The sequence below is a fragment of the Talaromyces atroroseus genome (assembly GCF_001907595.1).
Source record: "Talaromyces atroroseus strain IBT 11181 chromosome Unknown scaffold_7, whole genome shotgun sequence".
Taxonomy (NCBI): Eukaryota; Fungi; Ascomycota; class Eurotiomycetes; order Eurotiales; family Trichocomaceae; genus Talaromyces; species Talaromyces atroroseus.
The window spans coordinates 1,251,538-1,273,731 of NW_017971439.1; the positions used below are offsets into that span (position 1 = coordinate 1,251,538).

A 22,194-nucleotide genomic window follows, 5' to 3' on the forward strand; every position below is an offset into this window, starting at 1 on the left:
CATCATCTAGGTATTTTTGGTTACACGGTGCTGTCAGCCTCGCTTAGATGCATCTCATTCATCACACGATTTATATCAGAACACTCCGCCTTGGAAGTAGTTTTAAACTGCCCTAAAACCACCACTCATTCTGTCTGCCTGCCTGCCAGAAAATATGTTATAAGGTAATACAGATAAATTCTTCGACCTTCCTTCACATCCAACCACCGACTACCTTGTGAGATTTGTTTAGGTATAGATAAATAAAAGAGATACAGGAACCAATCGTCATGGGCAACATTAGAAAAAAAAAGCAACGAAAAAATGAAAACATATGCAACGCTTAATGACAAAATATAATGAACTTTTTTTTTCCCGTTGCCAGCCTGACCGTACGATGACAAAATAGGACCAATCCAACCTTGATCAACTCCCCTTTTTACAGAAATGAAAAGAAAAAGAAGATTTTTTGTCCCATGCATCAACCGTATCAACGCCTAGCATCCCATGAGATATCAGATAAAATGACATACAAGAAGAAAGTTAAAAAATTTAGAGTCGAATGGCTTGATGAGGAAGAAAAAGGAAGAAAAATCGTTGATATATCGCCGCCCATGTTGTGGAAGGGTGTCATGCAAGGACTCGACGGAGCGTTCAGACCATGAAACTGTGCAATGGGTAGTTTGGGTTGATTCAAACACATCCATGCGAGATAGACGCGTGCATCTTAGTTAGTTGCAACAGCTTCGCGGCGGGCGACTTGAGGGCCACCACCAAGTCCACCACGGCCACGTCCGCCTTTAAATTCGCCGCGTCCACGGCCACGACCTCGGAATTCGCCTCGTCCACCACGACCACGGGATCCATCGCCCCGGCCGCGTCCGCGTCCACCTCGTCCACCGCCACGAACACTGTTCTGTCGCTGGTGATGAACTACCTGTTCAAAACCGTCGCCCCTTTCAGTGGGAGCAGCACCGGTAGGGACATCCTCGGCCCAGCTGGTAGAGGGCTGAGCTGCGGCAGTTGTCGATGGGGACTCGCCTTCGGTAGGGTTACTTGGAACTTCAACCCATTCGTCGCCAGAAGCGGCTAGAGACCCAGAGGTTTGGGGTTCCCAACTGGCCGCCAATGAGTTTGCCCCGTCTCCAGCAGCAGTCTGTGTTGGGGCGAGAACTGGCTCTGTAGCCTGAACGGGTTGACCTTCAGAACCAAAAGTGCTAGCATCTGCTGTAGCGGACACTGGTGCGTCTTGGAGCTCAGTAAGGCCTGCATTAGCAATGGTTGGGTCGGTTTCAGCGGCCGATGGCTCTTCGACTGGAGCCGGAGGGGCTTGCTCCTCGGAGAGCTCTTTCACTCTAGCATATGTCGCGTCCAAGACCTGACCGTCAATTCCAGTGACTTTCTCCTCAGATCCACCGATAAGCTTAAGCATAGACTCGACGGCATCCTGATTACCACCGTAGACCTGAAGCAGCACGCCTTCGAAAGCTTGACTGTCAACAGCCGCCCCGTCACCCGCACGTCTGAAAGATGCCGCGGCACGCAGAAATTGACTGAGTATCAGCAACTGCTCACGAACAGTCTTGTCCTGAGATCCCTTTAACTCAGCCACAGCGTTCTCACGAGCGGCTTCAAGCTCCTCTTTATGTGTCTTTTCCAGTGCAGTCTTCTGGCTGACAAGGCGCTCCTCGTAGTGTGCAGCGAATTGCTTGTATTGATTGATTTGCTCCTCGATTTGTGCGACCTGCGCTTGCAGGGCGGGCTTCTTCAGAACCTGGGCTCGCTGGTCCGCATTGATTTTCTTCTCTGCGACGAGCAGGTCAAGTGATTTTCCAGGGTATTCTGCAATGATGCTATCGACCTTGGCTGTGGCATTCTGCAATAATATGGTTAGCTGTGGCTTTCGTTGCAGAACAATGTGTAGAATGAGTCGCTTACGAGTTTCTTTGTGGCGTTTCGTAAGTTTCTATGAAATGAAAGAACAGCATTAGTTATCTTTTCATGGCAACAAAATATGATATTTGACTGGCCAGCAACGACATGCTTACCGGTGAAGGTCCTTGAAGAAGCTAGACTCCAGATCGTCGGTCACGCCGTTGACGCCGTTGACAACTGACTCGGGTTTGACAGTGTCGAGGTCAGGGTTTGATGGCGTGGGAGTGGAAACAGAGCCATTCACAGAAGCCTCGTTCTTCCCTCGCTTCTTCTTCGAAGACGCCTTGGAGGAGTCGGACTGTGGAGGGAGGTTGTTGTTGATTGCAGAAGACATGGTGACGAATGTGTGGAGAAGGTGACTGTGTGTGTGTCGTGTGTCAGACTGATTTACTGGCAGGAGTGGAAGGGCAAAGAGAATTTCTCTTGATTCTTCTTTTCACGAAGGTTGGAGTGAAGCTTGAAAGGGAGAATGGTACAAGCAAGGAGAATTTGTGCAAGGAAATGGGTTTGTTTGGTGTGACAAGAGGAGAAGAAGTCGATGGAAGGCGATCGGATTTCTCCAAGCTTGTTTGTGTCTCCGCTCTTGGCTGGCTGACTCAGGCCGCCGCAGCTGCATGAACCAGAAGCACAAGGCTGTGAATATCAGGCTGACAGATATAAATAATAATTTGGTTACATTTGGCAGTGCTCAGGCACTACCCCTAAGATAATCAAAATCCAGCAAACATCTGAGATTTTCTATCAAATCGTGGACTGCGGTAGAAGATGATCGAAGGGAATAGCTACAAGCACTCTATACACATCATATCATTCCCTACGAGAATAGATGATTGGGACTGAGAAAATACCATTTCACAACGCCAAACACCGCTCCGTATGCCTTATACCCAGCCAGCCCAGCCCAATGCCAATCCAAATGCCCAATCCTATACACACTATATCACCAAACGCCCAAACCCATGCCTCGAAAGAAAAGAAGAAGACGACTATCCTCTCATCTTGCGCAACGTTGTCTACATGCATAACATTAACCATAAGCCAATGCTCAACACATACAATAAAGCAATGTATCGAATGTATGAACGCACCTCAGTCACCCTGCGAATACTCCTTGCAGATATACCCTTTTCGCCCGATTTTCGTGACCGAATAGATGCTTCGCGCATAAGCCTGGTAGAGTACAACCTCGTTAGCTGTGTCGAAGGGGCGCGGGGGGTACAACAGGTGAATCGTGGACGGCACATACTCTTGCATAAACAGCATGTAGTCCAGGAAGATCTGAGCAAGTCAGTCAGTCTCTTTCCGCTTTCCAATAAGAGGGCAACAAACCAAAACATCGGCATTCTTGCTGATATTGCGCCCGGCGTGTGCTTTGACAATGCGCTTCACGGTACCGCGAGGATAGAGCTTTTGCGTCGCGACCATTTTGGATGTCGATTTTGTGGAAGTTTCTGGATGCGGATGGACAGGTTAATCCGAGCAGAGAATGGGATGTTCGATAATATGACCGATTGGATTATCTTCGTTGCAAAAACAGCGCGGAGAAGAGAGAGAAAGAAGGAAGCGCATAGACGAAAAGCAATCGATGTTGATAGCTGGAGCGTGGGGTACATCAAGCTGTGTCGGCCAATCAGCGGCTGGCTAGTAGCTATGTCTGCAACGGGCCAATCACAACTCCCCTGACTGAACAGGTTAGCGTCGTTCTACTATATAGTATTTATCTGTGCTTACTATATACTGACTGAAAATATCGCCTCCTCTATTGTTTCTATGGCAAGCGCTTATAGTCAACGCCGTCGGAGCATCTTCCACGCATAATATACTCCAGCTGACCCCAGCGCCAGCCTCCACGCCGTAAATACTGCTATCGACAGTCTCAAGCGGTCATAGTAGCCCTGTAATAAGATGGCAGTTGCATATTGATGACCGTCATCTGCTGAATCACCACGATGACTAACATGATCACGACTGGCATGCTCGTCGACAGACAGCGCCATCGTCGAGTCGTCCACCGCAGTTTGACTAGGTCGTCTCGCCGCCTTGACCTTTGTTTCATTCCTCTTGCGGATAGAATACGTGAAAAGAGACACGAGGATGCGCAGGTCAGGTGCAGTGAATGTCGGGGGTCGCCAAAGCTCTACCGCGTTGTAAGGCGGGAGCATATCCAAGAAATCGGCCATGATACCCAACGTCAGACCCCAGAGCAGCAATTGTCGACTTTTGTCTCCATAAGGGCCTAGTTGCTGTCTTCCGCGGGCTGCCCAGGGGTTCAATCGTTGAAAAATCGTTTTTTGATGAGTAGAAGATTCCGGTAGAAAACCGGGCACAGAACTGCAGTACAAGCTCTCCGTGGGAAGCAGACTCAGAGCTGAGAATTCCATCATTCCGGTCATCCAGCGCGATCCGCCCAATCTGATCAACATGTTTTGTTTGGCGTAGCGATCTGAGACATTAACGTGTTCAACGGAGCGCATGGATGGCGACAACAAAGCTCTTAATGAAACCCAATGAGTTGAAGCCACCTCGGTTGGCTGAAGCGTGAGCGCTGGTGTATTACTCGAAGTTAGAAGGAAGATAAACGGACAAAGCACCATCAAACTGGCCGTGCTATTAGCTTTCTGTAGTGTAGTGCAGATATGGTTAGAGAACACTCACGGAACGCTGCCAAATGAAGTCGTCACCACTCGCTCGGGTAGGTTGCCGACAAAAATCAGGTTCTCTGTAGTCAGATCCAAGCCAATCTCCTCCCAGGCTTCTCTGACTGCCGTTGCCTTGTCATCCGCATCCTCCGGGTCTCGCTTTCCGCCAGGGAGCGCGACATGACCGGTCCACCGGTCACCGACTCTTGAAGCTCTTTTGATAAACAACAGTTCTGGATCGCCGTGTTGCACCCAGTCCTGGGCAAAGAACTCCTCCAATTGCTGAGATGCGGAAGCAGATTTATCGGTCACAATAGCGGGCGATTGTGGCAGGTGATGGTATTCGGGTCGAACTCGAAATATGACAGCTACTGAGGCACGTCTCTTACACTCTGGAGGATTCGACACATATGAGCAGGGGTTGTGGTATCTGCTGAGGAGGGCTTGGTGGAACGCTTCTATTAACGGTGTTGATTCTGCGGCTGTCGCGGCCATAGTATCTATATTCAGAGGATGGAAAGTTTGTGCAGTTTGCATGTGGTAAGTCGGTAGCAGGACGCTTTCAGCAACAAAATCTATAAGCTTATAAATTGACAATAATAATAGCCCAAATCTCAGCCTAACAGAAGCCGGGAATAAGATGTTGATAGCAGTAGAGGTAGAGAGAGAGACACTTGCTGAGGCTGATACAGCAGCTGTTTGTTCTGTTTGCTCTGGCGACCCGCAGGTGGCAACCAGCCAATCAGAGCAGCCACATTGCTGCCGCCCATAAAACTTGTCCGATGACAGCACGTGCCCCTCCTGTGATGATGAAACCGATGCGGACCTTTTCTCCAGCTCAGCGATGAAAATATCTTGTCTCTATGCTCCTTCTGCTGCATGTCCTGACTGTAATTGGAATTGGTGAGCTGCATCGGACGGATTGCTTTAACAAGTAGCTTTTAACGATCTTGCCCGTGCAGAGGGATAGCTTTGGAGATGCGTTTCGGAAAGACCCTGAAAGCTTCTATATATCCTCCATGGGAAGGGAAATACATCGACTATGCAAAGCTCAAGAGCCTTCTGCGCGAGCGTGATCTCGCGGGCGACGACAGCGACTCTGAAACCCAGCCATGGACCGAAATAGATGAGGAATCATTCGTGCAGGAGCTGATCAATGTCCAATTGGACAAGGTCAATGCCTTCCAATCTGAGACATCCCAGCAGTTGCGCGAGCGCACCAATGCTTGCGAAGCGAAGCTGATGCCTCTTGCCAAGAGGCCTGTTGACGATGGCACAGAGCATGATGCAAGTGAAGACAAAAAGTGGAAGCAGATTGCCGAGGAGGTGGTTGTGGAACTCGACAACATCACCAAGGAGGTCAGCGAGCTAGAGAAATACAGCCGCATCAACTTCTCCGGTTTTCTCAAGGCGGCTAAGAAACACGACCGTAAGCGTGGTGCGCGCTACCGAATCCGGCCACTGCTTCAAGTGCGGCTTTCTGAGCTGTCGTTCAATTCTGAGGATTACTCCCCTCTTTTGCATCGGTTGTCCGCGATGTACACTTTCACCCGCCAGCTGCTTGGCATTGGACTTCCTGACGACCAAGAAGCCGGTGCGGAGACACGACCGATCCACGATGCTTACGTATCTTACAAATTCTGGGTGCACACGGACAATGTTGTCGAGGTCAAAACGCACATTCTGCGTCGACTGCCTGTTCTGCTGTATAACCCAACGACATCTAAAGAGTTGGATGTCTCACAGCGGGATCCAACGATAACATCGTTATATTTCGATAACTCATCATTTGATCTATACAACCAAAAGGTCACGCGTGCGTCAGAAGCTGAGTCTCTGCGACTTCGTTGGTCGGGAGACCTGAACGAGTCTCCAGCCATATTCCTGGAAAAGAAAACAGCGTTGGAGGACAATTGCAGCCGTGAAACACGAGTACAGCTCAAGGCGAAGCACGTCCAGGAATTCCTCCGGGGCGAGTATAAGTTCGAGAAAAAGGTTACTCGGTTGGAAGGTAGAGCACAGGGAGGATCGCAGGCAGCAGAAGCACTGAAAACGGAGGTAGAAGAGCTGCAGACGTTTATCAAAGAAAAAGATCTGCAGCCCATGCTTCGGGCAAATTATACCAGAACTGCGTTCCAAATTCCTGGAGATGATCGCATTCGTATTTCGCTTGACACCAACCTTGCCCTGATCCGAGAGGACGCTTTGGACCCAGAGCGGCCTTGTCGTGATCCGGAAGACTGGCACCGGAGGGACATTGACGAATTGGCCATGGAATATCCTTTCAGCTCCATCCACAAGGGCGAGATTGTGCGGTTCCCTCATGCTTTGCTGGAGATCAAGTTGCGCAATAGCGCTCGTAATGTTGAGTGGTTGAATGATCTCATGGTCTCGCATCTCGTCAAAGAGGCACCGCGATTCTCCAAATTCGTGCATGGAGTGGCGCAGTTGTTTGAGGACAATATCAACACGCTCCCCTTCTGGCTTGGAGAATTAGAGAACGACATCCGGCAAGACCCGCAGACGGCGTTCCAGCACGAACAGGAGCGACTGGCTCAGCGTGCCGAGGAGGACTTGGTTGTGGGAAGCTTTTTGGGTTCGAAATCTAGCCCTCTGCAGTCGATGATGGGCGCCGGAAGGGGATCCCCGGGACGCTCATCGATGTTGACTGGCACTTCACCTGTCATTGAGCGCACGCCAAGACCGAGTGTTACTAGAGAAAGCATTCAGGCAATGAAACCATCTCCAGCGGCTGATGCGATCACATCTCAACCTGCTGCTGAGCGTGGGCCCGAAGCCGAGACTAGAGACGAAGGAGCAACAAGCTCATCTTATCTGGAGAACCTGTTCCCGTCATTCTCCAAGTCTCGATATGCACAGGCACATCGCGGCACTGCTGCTCTGCCGCCCGGCGTTTCAGCGCCCGAGGTTTGGATTAAGGACACCGGGCCAGTGCGTGTTGAGTCCAAGGTATGGCTCGCCAACCAACGCACCTTCATCAAGTGGCAACATGTCAGCATCCTACTAGCATCGTTATCACTAGCGTTATACAACGCGGCAGACATCAACAACACCGTCGCGCAGGCACTGGCTATTATCTACACGGCTTTTGCGGTTTTCGCGTCTATCTGGGGGTGGTACATGTACGAGAAGCGAGCGCGACTGATCCGGGAGCGCAGCGGCAAAGATCTGGACAACTTGTTCGGGCCGCTTGTTGTTTGTTTTGGGCTTGCGGCTGCGCTTGTGCTGAACTTTGGGTTCAAGGTGAGTCTACTCGGATGATGGAGCAGTAGGGCAAGATTACTGACAGACTGACGTTTCACAGTACCGAGCGGCGTTGAACGAGGCGCGTGGAAACGGGGTTTCTGATATCCTGGCCAACACAACGGCCACGATAGGGTCTGTCTTTGCGGTGCAGCAGTGATCAGACACGAGTTCGTACATTGTATGTTACGGTGCGAGATGTATCTAGTATATGCTGTTACTATACATTTGACATAGAATTGAAATGTGAATATTCAGGATCAAGCTGAACCGAGTACATACCCAGCTGGGTAAGTCAATCGAACTAGATCAAAGCCAATTTACCTACCACACTTCATGACCCGTACAGTCTCCAACCTACTCTAGCGAACGCCTGCCCCTGACCAGCCTTAGCACAGCGGTATTGGTTACCAAACGGAATAAACTCGCGCTATGCACGCACTAAGGGTTATAGTTGAGCTTAATTTGGGGACAGTCGGGATTAATTCTTCAATCCAGACAGGAAGTCCGAAAAAAAAAAAAAAAAAAACCGGATGAGTGAATGACTGAATGAAGATAATATGGAGGACACACTGACAGTGAGTAGTAATAGGCACTAAGAAGCGACAATCTCTCAACTGCGGTTTTTGCATCCAACGAGCCGATCTGCAAGTGCCAGTTTTTAAAACTCCACACACTATCAACCTTAATTGACGGTCTGAGCACGCTGCTTTTTGACGATGGGAGTTGGCTATATTAGTCTCTCCATGTCCCTATCTTCTCCTCGATCGTGCATGACATGACCAGTCAGACGGATCAGTGATCAATCGATGCTCCACGAGGAGGTCTCTCGGCCCGTCACCGAGGCCTTGATATGGACCTTTGTGGCCGTCAGCAGCCTGTTCATGGCCGCCAGACTGTACACGCGGCTGCGCATCGTGCACAAGATCGGACTGGATGATTATATCACGGGTGTATCCCTGGTATGTTACACCCTTGGATCAATTACGAACTGCTATTTACGTGTGTGTGTGTGTGTGGATGGACAGATATGCGCCTACCTCTTCGCCGCCCTCGTGTCGACATCGATCTACTGGGGCATGGGTGCGCACGCCGACACACTCAACACCCAACAAACCGAAAGAGCACTCCTCTACAGCACCGCGTCCTTCGCGCCGGGCATCCTATCATTCACAGTCCCGAAACTGGGCGTGACAGCGCTGCTGATCCGCATCTTGAACCCTTCTCCGCGCACGGCGCTGGGGCTATGGATCTTTGTGGGTGCCGTTGTGCTGCTCAATTTTGGCTGTGTGATTATATTGTTTGCGCAGTGTGCGCCGACTAGGGCGCTGTGGGTGCCGGCGCTGCGTGAACAGGTTGGCACGCGGTGTTGGAGTGCGGACGTATTGGCCGATTATTCGATTGTGACAGGGGGTATGCTTCTTCTTCTTCTTCTTTTTGCTCTTCCTATGCTTGGAATATAATGCTGACGATACAGCGCTCTCTGCACTGGTCGATCTCTTCCTGGCTGTGTATCCGGCTACGGTGCTGTGGAAGTTGCAGATGAACCGGAAGAAGAAGATAGGCCTGAGCATGATCCTGGGCATGGGCGTGTTGTATGTATCTCTCTTCTTTCAGTCTTTGGAGACTCTTCTTTCCTTACTGATAAACCAAGTGCATGCGCAATCTCAATCTACAAGACAACCCGCCTTACCGGTCTGGACTCCGGGCCTGATTCTACATGTACCGCCATCTCTCCTCTCTTATGCCCTATACCAGACAAATTGACCGTACACAGATAACTCCTTCAGCGTCTTCCTCTGGACAAGGTACACCAAACCACTCCAACAACTTTGAAAAATCAAAACTAACAAACCCAGCATCGAAGGAAACACAATCATAATAGCCGCCTGCATACCCACCATTGCACCCCTTCTCGAATCCATCTTTGGCCGCCGCGTCTTCTACAACGCCTCCTCAGAGCCGTCCTACGTCATGCCAACATACTGCGAGGTATGCAACAACTTTGTCTGCAGACGGGGCCAAAACACAGCTAGCCACTCCACTTCCAAGAACCACAGCAACTCCAATCCCAAAAGGCAAAGGAAACAGCAACAACAACAATTCAAATCCCCAACACACTCCACCTCAATTACCATAGCGCGCAATAAAGAGCAGCACTGCCAGGAAGGCGGTTCATCGACGCTGATTATCAGCGCCACTACCTCCCGCCATAGTCATAGCCACGGCCATACACATAACGCCCACAAAAAGAATAAAACCTACAACATGAGCAGATCAGACCTCGAGAGTCAGACCAGCATCCTCGAATCCGACGATGAGTTTGAGCTTGAGCATGGACATGGACATGAGCATGATGATAACAGCATACCCATGGACCATATTGCGCGCCGCGACGAGTTCACGCTTGCATATGAAAGATTTGAAAGACGAGAGAGTATGTCTGGTTCTGAGGGGACGAAAAAGAAGAAGAGGAGGTCAAGTGCGGTTTTGCAGGCGTGGAGGGGTTTCACAAATCACAATCAGGTATACGGTCATAATGATGGGTCTAGATCTGGATCCTGATGTATATAGCATTAATAGAATAAATAATATATATGATTAAAAAAAAAAAAAAGAAAAAGTATAGTCAAAAAGAAAAAAAAATATAAAAAACAAGAGTAGCAAAGTATTATTCATAACGGTACATAGTGTAGATCAGTCATCAGCGTAATTCATACATGTACATACGGTCAAATATGGACAGAAAAAAAAGCACAACAAAAAAAAAAAAAAAAAAAAAAAAAAAAAAAAAAAAAAAAAAAAAGAACAGCGCAAGACGCATACAAACGCCATCAGACTATGCTAAGCAACTAACTAGTTTCACTCCTTGTAATGCAGTCATAAAAAAAAACGGCCTGGCCGAAGGACAGATAGACAGATCGATCGGTGGAAGATTATGCAGGCTTCGCCTGACGCAACTCAAAATTCGGCATGTAATCAAACCAATTCGAGTCCGGATTATACCGATACGCCTTGAAGTCGACCCCATACGGCTTGGGCTCCAACATATACAGCACGCCCAAGGGCACATCCAAGCCGGCGACTTCGTCGCGCGCCAGACCCAAGAAATAAGCCAGCAACACACGCGCCACCGAGCGATGCGTCACGAGCAAGACATGGTCGATGGTGCGCTCGACTTCGACGATGACTGTCCTCAGCCGGTTGATTACGTCCAGATAACCTTCTCCGCCGGGCCCCGGGTAGCGATACTGCAGTTTCTGTTTGCGGCGGCTTTCGTATTCTTCCGGGTACTGTGTTTTGATTTCGTCGTAGGTGAGACCCTCCATTTTCCCGGCGTATAGTTCGTCGAGCATCCGCATTTGCTTGATGTCGTAGTCGTCGTCGTTGAAGTGGGCGGTCGTTTGGATGGCGCGTTTCATCATCGACGACCAGACGCAAAAGTTGCGCGGTTTGTTTTGGATGCCGCCGTATGATGGGTTGGGCGGCGTGCTGTCGCCTGGGTGAGGTGGGAAGTGGCTTGTCATGGCCTTTTGGGCTTGGTAGTCTTCCCATTTCTGGCGCTGGAAGTCGACGAATTTGGCCAGTGCTTGCGCGTATTTTTCTCCGTTTTGGCTGAGGTCGGAATCGCCTCCAATGCGGCCGAGTTGGTTGTCCACGGACTCGCCGTGGCGCGTAATCCAGATTTGCCGCGGGGACAGGTTGAAGTTGAGTAAGTAGTAGACCACCTGCGACGACAAGAATCCGGTCGTTTGATGCGAGACTACCTTCCGCCCTACGTCGATCATCTGCACATACGCCATGTCGTTTTGCTCCTCGTACTCGCCCAGTGGCACATATGACTTTTCGTACAGCGCAACCCGCTTCTTGAAATCTTCCAGCGCTTTCACGGGGTCCTGTGTTCGGTAGTCTGGTCCCGACAGTTTCAGTCGCATATTCGATTCTAGCAATACAGGGTCCAGACAGCGACTTTCCAGGAACAACACACCCAATTCCGGGCCTGCTCGCTTGCGAATATGGTCCATGACTGCCTTGCGGCGCTCGAGCGTGCTGTTGGTTGCATCCAGGATGCCGACGCTGCCGCCTTGGTCCAGGACATAATCCAGTAATTCGTCGAGTGTGCCCAGAGCGACCTGCTCGCGGAGCTGGACAGCTTGTCGGTTCTTGGGATCAAAAAAACTGGCCGACTGGTCGATAGACTCGCGTTTCACCTCTTGTGCCTCTGGCTGACTGGCCGTGTCGATGTGTATACTCGGTCGCTGTGGTGGTGGTGGCATTGCTGCAGATCCGGGGAGATCCGCAGGTTCGCCATTGACGCGGATCTCCGCGGGCGTCGAGAGCGCCGGCGGCGGGAGGATATCAGCCTTCTCCGGCAGCGAGGGAAGCGGAGTTTCAACCGGGTTGCTGGCATTGGTGCTCATCTTGCGGATGGATTCGACGAGTTCTTGGTCGATGGAGCTATTGGTGCGCTTTTTCATGTGCACCATGGACGGCGAGGGGCTATTTGTGCCGGCCGCCAGTCGCCGGCGCTCGCCAACGTTGAAGATGCGAGTGTCATGCTGCAGCCAGTTCAGGTAGCGCGCCATCTTCTTTGTGATGTAGCTTTTGCCTCGTGCCGGCAAGCCGACCATGACAATGACCAGCTTCGAGCCGAGGTCGCGCTCGGGGATGCGTCCATCGGGCGAGACCTTGGACCGGGTGAGGCCAGGAATGTCAAGAGTCGTTGCGCGGGGCTTGGGCGTATGCGCGACAGACGAGGTGACGGACGAGGTTGGAGTGTGCAGTTGAGCGCGTCTAGGTCGTCAAGTGTCAGCAACTAGCTAGCTTAGAGATGAAGCCTTTTAAGCCGAGGACGAATGGAACAGAAAAAAGCAAAGCGGGCGCTAGCGCAATCGCTGTCGATCACGATAACGATAAAAAGAGAAGAAAAGCACAATCTAGCAATGGCATCCTTACATCTGCGGAGAGCTGGGCGCGGTAGAAACCGGGGTGTCTGACAGGGCCATCCCGACTCCGTCCTTGGACAGGCGGCGCTGAGAGGTCAGTTGGGCAGCCGGCTTGTGGGCATCCGTATGCAGCTCGTTGCCTAGCGCTCGTCCGATGACGGTCTTGGGGGGGTTATAAGTAGAGCGAGGGATGCCGTTGGCAGACTTGTTCTCGGCGACGCCCGGGGTTGGCGACGACGAGGAGGGAGAGTACGACAGCGAGGATGAGGATGCGAGATTTTGCGAGGGCGGCGGTTGTTGCGAGGGCGGCGGCGGCGACGAAGCGGCGTCCATGTCTTCGGGGAGGGGGGCGGAGGGGTGGTATATATATAGTCCAGTTCTGTTCTGTAGCTGGTGGGTCGAGCACGAAAAAATCAGGGAAGCGACGAGATTTATCAAGGAGACCAAATCATCACCTGTTCTGATGGCACGATGAGTGAAGGCGAGTCAGTGTTTGCCGCTGACCTAATCCGGGCGGCGTCTCTCCGTTCGTTCACGACGGAAGAGGAAATCCAACAACACGAACACCGGCGTATGACTATATATAGATCTATAGATAGATATTATCGTTCGTTAGGTAGGTAGGCAGATCTAAATATATAGACAATCAGATATCTACAAAGGAATCCGCCAAGTGCGCGCCCCTTTCATTCAGTATTGACAATCCGGACGGAGAGAATGAATGATTCATCAAGGAAAACTCCGCCCCCCGCCCCCCGTTGCAGCCAGCGTCCTCTTCGGAGGCAAGGTCTCCGCCGGCCAGGATCAGAGTATTTTCACTAATAGTCTGATAGTCTATGGATACACGAGGCGCCGATCCCACGCCAAGGAGCGGTCAAGTCTAGGCAGATCGATTTTGATATAGTCCTCGCTGGCTGCCCACATCCCTTGCGCGCTCACAAATACGCCCATAGTCCAGTCTTCTTTCAGCGCGCCAAGCCATGTGCAACATTCCGCCGCGAATGAGTAACAGCCAAGCAGGACGAGCATAACAGGGCGGTACGGAATGGCTTGGCCGTGCTCTGCCTGCTTGTTCCGCCCATCTTGGCGGAGAGGAGAGCAGTTGAACATCCAGGCAAATCTGCTTCGGTGATCAGCTAGCTGCACAGCCCGAGTGGTAAACGAGACACTGCATAATCAATCGTATTGACAATGCAACGCCAGCCCAAACTAAACTACAGCTTCAGCGTAAGCCCAATCAGACTCGCATAAGCCGCAACACTCAACGCCGTCAGAAACACAACTGCATTCCCGCTGGTACGGAACTTGCGACGATGCAGCCCGTCTTCCCCTATCTCCGAGAAGAACTGTCGATTGCCCTGCTGGCGACGGAAGTTGCTTATCAGCAACACCCCGGTGCCGTACACGGCGAACAGCGCACCGATGCCGTAGAACTCAGCCGTAAACACTTTGAGCACGATGAGCGCGAATGAGAATGCCGACAGCGCGGTGCGGATGTAGGCTCCTTCGAACGTGCGTTGGGCGGCGCGTACTTCGACCATTTCGTCCGGCGTGAGCACGGTGGAGCGAGCGCGGTGCAGGCGCAGGCGGTAGTGGTCTGCGGCGTGTCTCTGTGCGTTGTCTTGTCAGTGTCAGATGATTAGTGCTGGAAAGCTTGAGTTTCGTACCTCAAACATGGTTGTTTGTCTCTATTCTTCCGACAGACGGCGACGATGTCAAGTTGCAGGCGGGAGTGAAGACATTCGGAGATGGCCGCACTAAGACTATTCCGTACATAGTCGTTTCGCTTCACTGACTGGACTGGCACTGGCACACCAGGCAGTGCCCTTCTTCGTTTCCTTGCCTCTTTTATTTTATTTCACTTGGTTTGTATAATAATCCTGCTCACTTCCTTATTCTACCAAATGCTTTCCTTAAGACGCCGGCTATTGACATCATCCTGGATAGCCGACGTTTCTCCACCAACCACAGCGCTTCGGCATACTCTCCGAACTACACTCGCTCGTTGTATTTCTTGTCTTCTCTGCGCTTCCTCCCATCGCCAATCGCCAATTACAAGACACAGGGCCATCCATCATGGGCAAAGTATTCGACGCAGCGGAAGGTATGTCATCAGCAATGCTATGCTTTCTGCGTATCTCTTGCTAAACACCACGATATACACACACAGTCGCAACGCACAACACCCCCGAAAGCTGCTGGGTCGTCCTCTACGGCAAGGTCTATGATGTAGGGTGATTGTCTCCTCGAATTGCCTTCTTGCATTGACCAAGTGGTGCATACAACTAGGTCACAGACTTCATGTCCAGCCACCCCGGCGGAGTCAAAGTGATTCTCAAGCTCGCCGGCACAGATGCCACCGAAGAATACGACCCCATTCACCCGCCAGGCACATTAGAGGAAAACCTCAAGCCCGAGGCCGTACTGGGAACCATCGACCCTGCGACTCTGCCCAAGCCCAGCGCAGACAAACAAGAACAAGAAAAAGACGGAACCCATGCCGGACCACCACCCTTAGAAACACTCTTCAACCTCGACGAAATCGAGCAAGTAGCCACTAAACAAGTCAGCCGCAAAGCATGGGGATACTACTATTCTGCTTCCGACGACCTGATCTCCAAACACTTCAACAGAGAAGTCTACCGCTCAATCCTCCTGCGACCCCGCGTTTTCATCGACGTCCGCAAATGCGACCTCTCAACATCCATATCAGGCCACAAAGTAAACCTGCCCATATACGTCTCGCCAGCCGCAATGGCGCGTCTGGCACACCCGGCAGGCGAGGCGGGGATTGCTGCTGCTTGTCGTGAGTTTGGCGCCATGCAAATCATATCGAACAACGCGTCCATGTCGCCGGAACAGATTGTCGAACATGCCGCGCCCGACCAGGTCTTTGGATGGCAGCTCTACGTGCAAATCGACCGGAAAAAGAGCGAAGCCATGCTAGCGCGGGTTCACAAGTTGAAGGCTATCAAGTGCATTATCCTCACACTTGATGCGCCTGTACCTGGCAAGCGAGAGGACGATATGCGCACTGATAACACCGGTAGTAAGTTACCGGTTAGCTCTGGCACGGTTGCAGAAAAGAAGAAAGGAAAGGAAGAGGAGGAAGAACCCGAAACACTCCCAGATGGAACACCGACGCCAAAAGAAGGAGGTGGTGGTGTCGGTGTACAGTTGTTCGCGGGCACAGCTTACGATCTTACTTGGAAGGAGACTTTGCAATGGCTCTCAGAACATACTAAATTGCCTATCATCTTAAAGGGATTGCAGACCCATGAAGACGCCTATCTCGCGTCATTGTTCACTCCGCAAGTCAAAGGTATCATTCTGTCCAATCACGGCGGACGAGCATTAGACACCGCGCCCCCGGCTGTTCACACCTTGCTCGAGATCCGGAAATACTGTCCTGAAGTGTTTGATAAACTGGAAGTACTGGTTGACGGCGGCATTCGACGAGGTACGGATGTTGTGAAGGCGTTGTGTTTGGGCGCAAAGGCCGTGGGTATTGGTCGACCGGCGCTATGGGGCCTTGGTGCTGGAGGTATTGCTGGAGTTTCTAGGACACTTGAGAGTACGTTCTTCTCTTGCCCCATATCTGAAATTCTAGTTTTAATGAGTTCTGGAAACAGTTCTTGCAGACGAGACCAAAACCTGCATGCAACTATTAGGCGTGGAAAAGGTAACTGATCTTGGTTCTCAACATGTAAGTCATACATTTTCACCATCCAAATGATGTCGATACTAACAATAATCCAGATTAATTCAAGGCTGGTAGAGCAACAGATCTACGACGGTCCCTCGGGCCTTGACAACGTGCGCGCCAAACTATAGCGTGATTCTATCATTTCCAGAACTGAGCGTTACGTTTATACATAAGTCTATAGTAGTTGTATGTAGAATGAAGAATATGAATGATGCCTACCTGCATACATAAATCTTGACATTGGGCCTATCATAATATGCCCTTCATCTTTGCTGCCTATTTCCTACCAGTGTGCACATGCTTTTGATCTAGTTTCACCACTATCCTTGACGGGCAACGAGAACAGGCCATTATGCCAAAAAATGATTTTGTCGACACTGGCCGTACCTGCAACGGCTACATGTTCCCCCTTTAGAGTGTTCACCAAGCAATTCATCGCTCATGCTGGCGGCAGCATCAAGTCTGGATACACGGGAATTGCCCTTCACGACATCAACCCCCTTAATCGATATTTCTCAACCAAACTATGTTCGACGTCCGCTAGACTGTGATGAAGAAACCAGGCAAGTCCTCCAAGCCAGCTTGATTGATCCGCCAATACCACATAGTCGTACAGATTAGAAGCTGGCATTTTCGAGCGATGCGGTACCATAGAGCTGGAGGTAATGCGCACAGGCATGAGTAGGGGATATGAGTGCTCCGGAGAATGGGCAATGGGCGGTTCATATAGACGCTTAGCCCTAACTACCATAACTAGTAATTAGTAGGAGGAAGACGTATGATTTGGACGGTTCTCCGTCGCTGCCAATCGGGTTAGTGGCTTGCAGTTTGGCTTGCTGATTTGAAGAATAATTCATGCATTCTGAACATTTCAGCCATAAAAGCCAAATCTAAATCTGGCTTGGACATGTCCAGCTTCCTTTTTGAATGCAGGCATTTGTTATGCTCCAGCAGTAGGTACTTGGTCTTTGTCGTCCATCCAAGTTCTGACGTTATACATGCAACTCATATATCTAACGCAACATATACCTAGGTAGAAAGCTCAAATAAAAGTGATTTAAGAGGATCTGCGGTTTCTTTCACAATAACCTGTATTCAGCCAGCATGCCAGTTTATGGAGAGTCCGGTGGGATTGAAGTGAGAGTCACCTGGAACTGATGATAATTTCCTTCCGGTACTAACTATGGTTGATATTCGTAAGAGAATTTGGAGAATTGAAGCAGTGTACCGGCTAGAAAGGACTGGAACACCCTGTAAGCAGCTTGGCAGATTTATAAACTATGCGTGATACGTCTGTTTTATTTTCCAGTGCTAACTTGCGCATTTGTAATTTTGTATGAGATTGGTCGGATTGCCAAAATAGGAATAATACATAAATATTTGACAATCAGCGTTAGCAATAATCAGTCCTAAAACCATAAAAAACCTCCACCCAAGCTCTGATGTTATATGTAAACCTAACACAACATATAAGTGGTTAGAACAAATAATTGTTCAAAAAAAAAAATCACCAATAATGGGAAAAAGGAACTAGCATAATAGGACTCTTCTTCCCTCCTGATCAAAGAACACGTATCAGTTATTAAACCGGTTTTAACGGACATGCCTCTATTCCCATTTCTCCAGAGTCAGTAGCCGGAGATTGAAGAATAGACGAAGACCCCTTTTCGCAGGGCGAAGCAGCAATCGTCGAGCCACTAATGGTAGTCGGCGAGGGCGCATACTTTTCATTCGACACAGAAGACGAAGATGAAGAAACCCCTTCATGCCCATTAATACTATCAAACTGACAAAGCTGAATGGCATGAGAGTTGATATTCCAGTCGCCGTCATCCATAGCAGCACGTGGATGTAGCTGAACACAGCTTTCAGTAGCATGCTCCTGCTGGCCAACCGTCTCAGCAGACATTTCCCTGTTGTGCAATCTTCGAACTATGAAGCTCATCACAATAAGCAGAACGGACATGCTGGAGACGGTGACATATCCCTTGAAATATCTCGGGGCGTCGACCTGCTGCCAGACCAGCAGGGGCAGCCAGATCTGCAGGATGTATGCGATTTCGTTCATGGCTGCGATGGTGATGGCGCGTTCTTCGCTGTCGTTTTGGCACACTTCGTTTGCCCAGCTATATTGATTCTTCAGTGAATTATTCCTGTTCTTTTTCTTCTTTACAAGGTGTATGAACTCACGCCATGCATAGCCCACCCAACCCGAACGACGCCCCTGCGGCGATGAGACACGTCCACTTCCACCAAGTAGGGATATCCCAGATGGCTAAGGATACGTAACAGATGATATTTATAATCTAGTATTAGATTCAACGTCAGTTTTATTTTTTATTTTTTTTCAATTGTAATCAACGCTATAAACTTACTCCGCCAAATACAAGCGGCGGCCAGCGTCTGCCTTGAAGGATAGTGTCGGAGAGCCCTATACGTAGTCAATCTATCAGCATACCTAAGCAAATCTTGCTGCTCTTGAATTTCATCATACAGGCATATATCACGGTCATCAGAATTTGCACCCCTGATGTAGTTGTTGGGTAGTTGTTGATTTGCGGAATTGAATAACGAGGGTTCGTGGAATGGCGAAGATATCTGCAATAAAAGTATGAATTCCGAGGCAATGTAGCATGGAATTTAGCAAGACCTACTGTTGGAATATCGGCTGTGTGTTTGCGATTCCATTGTTGAAAGCTCTGTTGTTGTCAGCATCTGTCTAAGTATTTGAGATCTACCTTAAGATTGCTAAGGTGGTCACTTACACATAGAGTATAGACATAAGATATATATGCCATGAGCTAAAAATCCTCTTCAGCTTCTCCTTGGTATACTTCGACCGAGGTTTTCGTCCCTCCAGATGCATTCGCAGCTGCGACAGTTTGATTTCCTAGATTCCGTTGAGCGTCGGTCCGACGTACGCAAATAAGAACATAGGAGATATCAGCCCACCTCTTCGCTTAGATACCACGACTTTGTGATCTCAGGCACATCAGGGAGTATAAAGTAACCCGCGATAGCCACAGGCAACGCGATCGAGCCGTTGATGATGTATGCCCTAGTTAAACATCGAGCTCTCGATTAGTCATAAATCATATAGGAAGAAACCCGGCAGATTTTTCTCTTATAATAGACCAACCATTGCCATCCTTTAAACCCTCCTATGCCCTCTAAATGGTAGACTGCGCCCATTATGTACCCGGACGCCATTTGGCCCATGGCGCTGCAAATCTGGAATATGCAGGCTCTCTTCCCTAGTTCATCTCGTCTATACCAGGAGCCAAGAGAGTGCTGGATTCCGGGATAATACCCACTTTCGCAGAGACCTGTTTACTATAAGTTAGTCATCGAATATGGCTTCTAAATTGACCAAGACCTGGGTGGCGGATAATGAAGTTCTTACCAATGAGCAGCCGGATCACGTAAAATTGATATGCATGGTTGCATCTGGATAATGAAAGAGTAAGGACGGCCCAGCAAACCTATGATTAAATGTTAGTCTGCCTATATGTATATATATATATGTGTGTGTGTACGTATGATATCAATTCCATACCTCAAGACTCGGTATCCAATATCTTGGTCGTGCCCGACTGAGGATGATATTACTAGGAATTTGCCCCAAGGCATAACCCAACGCCCATGCAGTCTGTATATAATTCAACTGGTTCTGATATAATTTGAGATCCTCTCTCCTTATGAAAAGAATTATCGTTAGCTGAAATAATATGCGCCAATTTCACGTCAAGTCGAAGAACACGTACATTCCGGACACAAAGGCATTGTTGATGTTATATTGATCCACGCTTTTGACAAAGTAGCCTAGTATTCATGGAATTCGTGTATCAGCGGTAAGCCATAATATAGAGAAAGGAAAAACCAAATTACTGCTTACCGACTGCACCGAACGATATGATTGCAGTATCAAGCTTCGTCAACAGTCGTCTTTCTGCCGGCGGCTTGTCAAATGTGTCCCATAGGTAACTGACAAATCGTGGTTTCTTCAGCTCCTTTTGCACAGTTGCTGGCTGTTTTGGGTCGTCGGTAGACATGCTGAAAGGTGAAAGATTCTTTAGCAGTATTGAAATACCAGGTATGGATGGAAAGGGCGTGGTAGAGTTTTAGGTCAGTCACCGAAAATCAGTTTTTAGTAATAAATGACCTAGAGTAATCAACACGAGAATTCAAGTATTCGACGTCATATTGTCAAAGCTTGCGTGTTCCTTAAGCTTTTCTTGCAATGAGTGAATGAATGAATGGTTGATGCCTGGCTGGGTTTGACGAAGGGAGGGATAAAGCTGTGGGTGTTTGTACAAACCGACCAGAGTGACATCCATCTGTAGCCCCTGCATGTATAAAGCTTAGACAGGGATATGGTCATTCTCAGTTGAGGTTGAACCATTAATCCCAAGTCACCCGGAGATAAGAGATATTGGGTGTTTTGAAGGACACTGCACTGTATTGGCATTGGTTGACGTAGCACAGTCTTTACAAGTCACCCTGGAATCAAAAAGAGGTTAGACTGCTGCGCATTCCAACTACTAGCGACCCCAATACTGGACTGGGTTCCCCATAGATAAATTTTTCAGCGGGAAGATGACACTGTTAAAGACGGGATCTGCGATCAAAGAGACAGCGCTCCTCGGCAGCCCACATTCACGGTCCACATTTCCAGCAAAACATATAAAGTGGGTGAGAGCAGTAGATTTTTCAAGGCTTGAAGCACTGTATAACCTGGGTGAGTGGACTGTCCAAGGAGGTCGGAGGTGGAATGGGCTCTTGTTTCCGTTAGGGCAAGCGAAACATGTGATGCTTCCATCAAGTCTCAACCATCCCTTCCTCCTCATTCTTGGTATATCACACTCTACCTAGCCCAAAATCTCTTCTATTAATTGGATCTACCTTAGAATTGGAATAAGCTTAAGCTCGCATATATACACACCTGAATGATAATACTAATCTAATACATGACTTCCCCCTGGCCAGTACAAAAATCATCCATGATTGACGTATGTGCATGTGCTGTAGCGGAGTTGAAGGTCATCTGCATAGCTTAATTGGCTAGCACAATAATCCCATATCCCTTGGTTGCAACCGCAATGCTTGAGGGTGGTGCATACACATTCCAACATTCCGGGGATCTATCCCGGCCCATCATCACATCCTGTTCGTTCAACCCGGGGCCGATTTCCAATTTATCTGCTCGCCCTTGTATAACTTTTTTCTATTCTTCCATTCTAGACTTGTGGCCTCAGGTGGTAGGTAGTACGTAGTACGTATCTATATTTCATTTCCCCTGATGTCACGGGAGCGTGGCGATGGTGCAAGTGTAACAATGTCGCGTGCTATTTGGTATGTAGTACATATGAGGATTTTCCTTTTCCCTTTTTCTCGTTCCATGCTCTCTGACTTACCTAATGCCGAGGATTTCTTCGTTTGATGGTGAAAAGACGCCATTTCATGTACAAAACAGGGGGGAATCGCGTGATTCTGGGCTATATTTTGGATGCAATATATCGTCTTTCATGAATGTACGTAGGTAGGATTGATTCAGTACACATCCCTTCATCCGGACTTGGAATAGACAAAAATCCCTTTTCTGCTCTATATCTATGCCTCACTATTTCATACATACGGCCTTGACTCAATACCTCCATACTTTAGATATGACTAACTACCTAGATATCGTCAAACGTAGCAAAGGAGATTGATAACGAGAGAGAAA

The 22,194-nt window shown here is 49.3% G+C and overlaps 7 protein-coding genes across 7 annotated transcripts; 2 read left to right on the forward strand and 5 right to left on the reverse strand.

Annotated features, from left to right (window-relative positions):
• Nucleotides 1-706: 706 nt before the first annotated feature.
• UA08_05874 (hypothetical protein) lies at nucleotides 707-3,339 on the reverse strand (the record flags this gene model as incomplete). The annotated part of the gene is made up of 8 exons (XM_020268192.1): nucleotides 707-1,855; nucleotides 1,918-1,945; nucleotides 2,028-2,273; nucleotides 2,306-2,547; nucleotides 2,851-2,958; nucleotides 3,003-3,084; nucleotides 3,161-3,192; nucleotides 3,244-3,339. The coding sequence occupies 8 exons, from the start codon at nucleotides 3,337-3,339 to the stop codon at nucleotides 707-709; spliced, it is 1,983 nt and encodes a 660-aa protein (XP_020119213.1).
• A 362-nt stretch (nucleotides 3,340-3,701) lies between these two features.
• UA08_05875 (hypothetical protein) lies at nucleotides 3,702-5,048 on the reverse strand (the record flags this gene model as incomplete). The annotated part of the gene is made up of 2 exons (XM_020268193.1): nucleotides 3,702-4,521; nucleotides 4,570-5,048. The coding sequence occupies 2 exons, from the start codon at nucleotides 5,046-5,048 to the stop codon at nucleotides 3,702-3,704; spliced, it is 1,299 nt and encodes a 432-aa protein (XP_020119158.1).
• A 483-nt stretch (nucleotides 5,049-5,531) lies between these two features.
• On the forward strand, nucleotides 5,532-10,382 carry UA08_05876 (hypothetical protein; the record flags this gene model as incomplete). Its single annotated transcript, XM_020268194.1, has 9 exons — nucleotides 5,532-7,817; nucleotides 7,879-7,952; nucleotides 8,076-8,107; nucleotides 8,604-8,779; nucleotides 8,846-9,230; nucleotides 9,295-9,412; nucleotides 9,472-9,539; nucleotides 9,595-9,625; nucleotides 9,677-10,382. The coding sequence occupies 9 exons, from the start codon at nucleotides 5,532-5,534 to the stop codon at nucleotides 10,380-10,382; spliced, it is 3,876 nt and encodes a 1,291-aa protein (XP_020119157.1).
• Nucleotides 10,383-10,753: 371 nt separating this feature from the next.
• Nucleotides 10,754-13,096, reverse strand: UA08_05877 (hypothetical protein; the record flags this gene model as incomplete). The annotated part of the gene is made up of 2 exons (XM_020268196.1): nucleotides 10,754-12,611; nucleotides 12,774-13,096. The coding sequence occupies 2 exons, from the start codon at nucleotides 13,094-13,096 to the stop codon at nucleotides 10,754-10,756; spliced, it is 2,181 nt and encodes a 726-aa protein (XP_020119315.1).
• A 501-nt stretch (nucleotides 13,097-13,597) lies between these two features.
• Nucleotides 13,598-14,439, reverse strand: UA08_05878 (hypothetical protein; the record flags this gene model as incomplete). The annotated part of the gene is made up of 3 exons (XM_020268197.1): nucleotides 13,598-13,931; nucleotides 13,982-14,373; nucleotides 14,431-14,439. 3 exons carry the CDS (start codon nucleotides 14,437-14,439, stop codon nucleotides 13,598-13,600), a joined length of 735 nt encoding a protein of 244 aa, XP_020119316.1.
• A 400-nt stretch (nucleotides 14,440-14,839) lies between these two features.
• On the forward strand, nucleotides 14,840-16,597 carry UA08_05879 (hypothetical protein; the record flags this gene model as incomplete). Its single annotated transcript, XM_020268198.1, has 4 exons — nucleotides 14,840-14,867; nucleotides 15,060-16,337; nucleotides 16,396-16,469; nucleotides 16,523-16,597. 4 exons carry the CDS (start codon nucleotides 14,840-14,842, stop codon nucleotides 16,595-16,597), a joined length of 1,455 nt encoding a protein of 484 aa, XP_020119313.1.
• Nucleotides 16,598-18,051: 1,454 nt separating this feature from the next.
• Nucleotides 18,052-20,521, reverse strand: UA08_05880 (hypothetical protein; the record flags this gene model as incomplete). Its single annotated transcript, XM_020268199.1, has 12 exons — nucleotides 18,052-18,595; nucleotides 18,660-18,775; nucleotides 18,845-18,900; nucleotides 18,964-19,067; nucleotides 19,124-19,168; nucleotides 19,235-19,359; nucleotides 19,422-19,527; nucleotides 19,609-19,795; nucleotides 19,873-19,916; nucleotides 20,026-20,118; nucleotides 20,234-20,291; nucleotides 20,365-20,521. The coding sequence occupies 12 exons, from the start codon at nucleotides 20,519-20,521 to the stop codon at nucleotides 18,052-18,054; spliced, it is 1,635 nt and encodes a 544-aa protein (XP_020119314.1).
• Nucleotides 20,522-22,194: the final 1,673 nt, after the last annotated feature.